General features: G+C 36.4%; 1 protein-coding gene across 1 annotated transcript; it reads left to right on the top strand.

Moving 5' to 3' along the window:
- Positions 1-1,084: 1,084 nt before the first annotated feature.
- On the top strand, positions 1,085-1,615 carry LOC140959351 (uncharacterized). Its single transcript, XM_073417206.1, has one exon. The coding sequence runs from the start codon at positions 1,085-1,087 to the stop codon at positions 1,613-1,615; it is 531 nt and encodes a 176-aa protein (XP_073273307.1).
- The last annotated feature ends 3,657 nt before the right edge of the window (positions 1,616-5,272 follow it).

The raw sequence follows: 5,272 nt of genomic DNA, 5'->3' as shown, positions 1-5,272 counted from the left end.
ATATATTGCACCATTAAAATAAATTCAACATTTATTTTACTCAAAACTCATTACTGCAGTAAAATTTGTAAAATCGTAAACGTCAAACCAAACATAAAACTAGCATTTTTCAAAAATAGCATAAACGTCATCCGTCTTCTCAAAAATCATTCTTACATCCAAAAATCATGAAAATCTTTAAAGCACTGGAAAATCATAATTGTGCGGAAAAACAAGCAAAGGGTAACAAGTAATACGTATACATCCACATACAACAGTGAAAATACTTTTGATAAAAATAGTTTTTCATGAACATGCATAACTTAAACTTTTCATTTCATCATATACATATACATTTTCTTTTGGGTATAATCCGTTCGTTAATTGTGACCATCTTTTTATTTTTCGGTCGATCGATCAATCTCAGCTGTAACCATGGTATCAGGCGGCGGGAAAATTTATTTAATTTAGATATGGATTGATGAATACTAGCTACGTGAAATTTATTAGATACAAAACGTGGTTAATACACTCCGTGCATTATTATTTTCACCATTAAATAAAATAATAATAATAAAATAGATTTATAAAATATATTTTAACTTCAATTCAAATGATTTTGAACTCGTCTACAAGACACCAAATTAATTAGTTAAAATGGTACATTTGTTTATGCTTTATACGATTTAAAATACTTACCATATACGATTAATTCATCTAATCATATATGGTTAATTATAAAACTCTAGTGAAAATTTCTGACAAAAAATTAATTAATTTTAAATCACAATAATTTTATTTTTTAGAAAGTCCAAACGAAGAATAGTATTTATTTTAGTCAAATGATCAAATCGAACATAAATTCTGATAAAATCTATGTATTGAATCTTAATATATATTAAAATTACTGGTCAACCTCAGTAAATTCATTTGAAAATGGTGAAATCTAGCATGCAATAGTACTATATAAAATAGTTAAAATTCATGTGATACTGACCAAGAATCAATGTTGAAAAATCGGGTTTAAATGTGTGTGTGTGTGTGTATATAATTTAATTTTCTTATCATTGCATGTTATATCGAGAACTCCCAAGAAATTAATTAAATGGGTTCTTTGTCCCTTTTTTCCTGGTGGTCGATGATGATGGTCGTCCTCTTTCTTTCGTTTCGACCATCGTTGAGCAGTACTCAAGAGTTGGTCGAAAAAATATGTCGTTCGACGGAAAACTATGGGTTTTGTGCAGGTGTTTATAATAAAAACGTGCATGATCCAAATACAGACATTACGAGATTGTGTGAAGTTGCCGTCACACAAACATTGGTACATGGTACAGATGCTCGCATATTCGTGACAGAATCGAAAAACAGAGCTAAGGACAAGATTACTCACGATCTTTACATGATTTGCGAGACTGCGTATGGATTCTTGTTGAATGAATTTGAAGATGCAAGCTTGGCATTTGCAAAGAGAGATTATAATAGTATGTTGTTTAATGAAGAAAAGTGCAACAGATTTGTGGCTGATTGCCAGAAAGTTATAGGGTATAGGGTTGCCCCATTGAGTACCATGAACAACCAAATGAGGGTATTGATCAGTATGTCACTTATTACTACAAGTATGATCATCGATGGGTAATTAATTGGTCTTTATAATTACAACTCATTCAATCCTTTTATGTCATCTATTCGTTAGACACTTACGCGCGTGTGTTTGGATTAAACGATTTGAAATTTCAAAATTTTCATCTTTCGCGCTTGTTTGATGCATATACTTTCGAATTCTATTGATTTGAAATCCATCACCTTTAATTTTTAATTAATTGATATGATGGATTTTAAATTCCATTGAAATAAAGTAATATGTAATTAATATCTCTTAGTCCAAATAAATTCATTAGTACAAGTTAGACAAATGAAAATTGGATGACTAAAAATGTAATAATAAACTTTTAAAAGAAAATAAGGGAACTCCAAATTAATTAATTAGAGTTAAAATATATAATTGGAATTTGGCTAGGCCATCGACACAAGTCCATACAAACTATGAAATATTAATTATGTTTTTGAAAATAAATAAATCTAATCGGCATTAAAACGAAAATTCCAGTTTTAAATGTTAATATAATTTTATTTCATGAAGAATACAATTTTATTTAATAATTGCACACACACACACATAAAAACACATATTGTTTACATGCATTAATATAAAGATAAACTCCATCAAAATACCATGGTGGATAACTTTAAGAACCCAATTATTTACACAAAAATTCTTATGAGATCGTTGTTGGGATGCAACCAAAGTCCCACATTGGAAGATCTAGAGAAAGATCATGGGTTAATAAAGATGGAATGATATCTCCATTGGTATGAGGCCTTTTGGGTGGTTCCAAAAGCAAAACCATGAGGGTTAAAACCCAAAGTGGACAATATCATACAAGTGTGGAAATATCCGGATTCCATTGGTCCTAACAAGTGGTATCAGAGCCTTGTTGTGAAAATTCTTAAGAATTCTGAGTATGATATGTGGTTGCAGCTTTGTCTGATCTTCCACATCAGAAAAGATTTTTTAGATTTTTTGCTAAGGTTAGAGAAGTGATGGCCGGAGATGATGGATCGGGACCGAGAATCAACAAGTTCGACGGAACAGATTTTTCGTTCTGGCGGTTACAGATAAGAGATTATCTGTACAGTAAGAAGCCGCATCAACCTCTATCAGGAAAGAAACCGGAAAAGATGGAGGATGATGATTGGGAGCTCCTTGACCGACAGGTTTTAGGTGTCATATGATTGACCCTAACAAAGAACATGGCGGAGGCCAAAACCACGGAGGAAATGATGACCATTCTGTCAGACATGTACGAGAAGCCATCAGCAAACAACAAATTACATCTCATGAAGAAGTTATTCAACTTGAAGATGGGAGAAGGTGCTTCGGTGGCAAAACACATAAATGAATTCAACACGATTGTCTCCCAGCTGACATCGGTGGACATCAAATTTGATGATGAGATTCGTGCACTTATTCTTCTGGCGTCTTTACCAGACAATTGGGAACCGATGCGGGCAGCGGTTAACAACTCTGTTGGAAAAGGGAAACTACAACTCAATGATGTTAGATATCAAATCCTTGCTGAAGATGTTCGCAGGAAAGACTCGGGTGAAGCAACATCATCGAGATCTGCTCTAAATCTTGATAACAGAGGAAGAGGCAGGAGTGGTGAAAAGAGTTCCAACCGATGGCGCGGTAGATCCAAGTCAAGAAATGGAAAAGAGAAAAACATCTTTGAAAAGAATTTAAAGTGTTGGAGCTGTTGTGAAACTAGTCACCTGAAAAAGAACTGCAGATCAACGAAAAATAATGTCAATGCTGTCACTGATGAAGTACATGATACTCTGCTATTATCCATGGAAAGCCCTGTTGATTCTTGGGTTATGGACTCGGGAGCTTCGTTTCATACCACTGGTGATAGCGATGTATTTGATAATTACATCGCTGGCGATTACGGAAAAGTTTCCTGGCTGATGGAAAACCCTTGGAAATTGTTGGTATGGGTGATGTACGGATGAAGATGTCAAGTGGATCTGTCTGAAAAATCAACAAAGTCAGACATGTACCAAAATTGACACGCAATTTGATCTCAGTGGGACAGCTCGATGATGAAGGCCACAATGTGACCTTCGGTGATGGTTCCTGGAAAGTGAACAAAGGAGCCATGATTGTTACTCGAGGAAAGAAAACTGGAACATTGTGTATGACTTCCAGTTGCAGAGACACATTAGCAGCTGTGGATGCTGGAGCCAAGTCAAGTCTATGGCATTATAGACTTGGACACATGAGTGAGAAGGGAATGAAGATGTTGGTGTCAAAAGGAAAGCTACCAGAATTAAAGACTGTTGAACACCAACTATGTGAAAGCTGTATCTTTGGAAAGCAGAAGAATGTGAGCTTTTCAAAAGGCGGTAGAGAACCGAAAGCAGCAAAGTTGGAGCTGGTTCATACTGATGTATGGGAACCATCTCCTGTGACATCCTTTGGAGGCTCGAGATACTATGTCACATTCATTGACGATTCGAGTAGAAAAGTTTGGGTTTATTTTCTGAAAAATAAATCTGATGTTTACGAGACCTTTAAAAGGTGGAAAGCCATGGTGGAAAATGAGACCAACTTGAAGGTGAAGTGCTTACGGTCTGACAATGGTGGAGAATATGAAGATGATGAGTTCAAGAAATATTGTGCACAGAACGGGATCAAGATGGAGAAAACCATTCCTGGTACACCTCAACAGAATGGTGTAGCTGAAAGGATGAACAGGACCTTGAATGAACGCGCAAGGAGCATGAGATTGCATTCTGGATTGCCAAAATCATTCTGGGCTGATGCTGTTAACACTGCAGCATATCTGATCAACAGAGGACCTTCGGTACCACTGGACTACAAAATACCCGAAGAGGTTTGGAGCGGCAAAGAAGTAAACCTTTATTTCTTAAAAGTGTTTGGATGCCTATCCTATGTTCATATTGATTCAGCAAGCAGAACAAAACTTGATCCAAAATCAAAGAAGTGCTTCTTTATTGGTTATGGAGATAATGAGTTTGGTTATCGTTTCTGGGATGACCAAAATCGGAAGATCATTCGGAGCAGGGATGTAATCTTTAATGAGAAACTTCTGTACAAGGACAAGTCAGACATTGGAGCTGGAGATGAATGTCCTGAAGTCAAGAAGACTGATGAAGTGCCATTGACAAACATTCCTGTGAATGAATCGAAAACCAGTAACCAGGAAGATGAAGAAGAAACTGCACAAGATGATGACCCACAAACTCCGGTGATTGAACTCAGGAGATCTTTGAGAACCATTAGACCACCTGAGAGATACTCCCCTGCACTTCACTATATTTTGCTGACAGACAAAGGTGAACCGGAGACTTATGAAGAGGCAATGCAAAATGATGATTCAACCAAGTGGGAGTTGGCCATGGAAGATGAGATGGATTCACTGTCATCCAATCAGACGTGGGAGTTGACAGAACTTCCGCAAGGCAAAAAGGCGTTACATAACAAGTGGGTGTACCGGTTAAAAGAAGAGCATGATGGTAGCAAGCGGTACAAGGCAAGACTTGTTGTAAAAGGCTTCCAACAACGGGAAGGAATTGATTACACCGAGATTTTCTCTCCGGTGGTTAAATTAACCACTATCAGGACTGTACTTGGACTAGTGGCGAAGGAAGACTTACATTTGGAGCAGTTGGATGTAAAGACTGCGTTTCTTCACGGTGATCTAAATGA

Source organism: Primulina huaijiensis, chromosome 15, assembly GCF_012295235.1.
Source record: "Primulina huaijiensis isolate GDHJ02 chromosome 15, ASM1229523v2, whole genome shotgun sequence".
In the NCBI taxonomy this organism is placed as follows: domain Eukaryota; kingdom Viridiplantae; phylum Streptophyta; class Magnoliopsida; order Lamiales; family Gesneriaceae; genus Primulina; species Primulina huaijiensis.
Note: the sequence above shows the minus strand (reverse complement) of the source record. Positions and strands in the feature narration are given on the sequence as shown.

What these genes read in the sequence shown, in the direction of transcription:
- LOC140959351 (XM_073417206.1), top strand. Translation starts at nt 1,085, where the DNA reads ATGGGTTCTTTGTCCCTTTTTTCCTGGTGGTCGATGATGATGGTCGTC.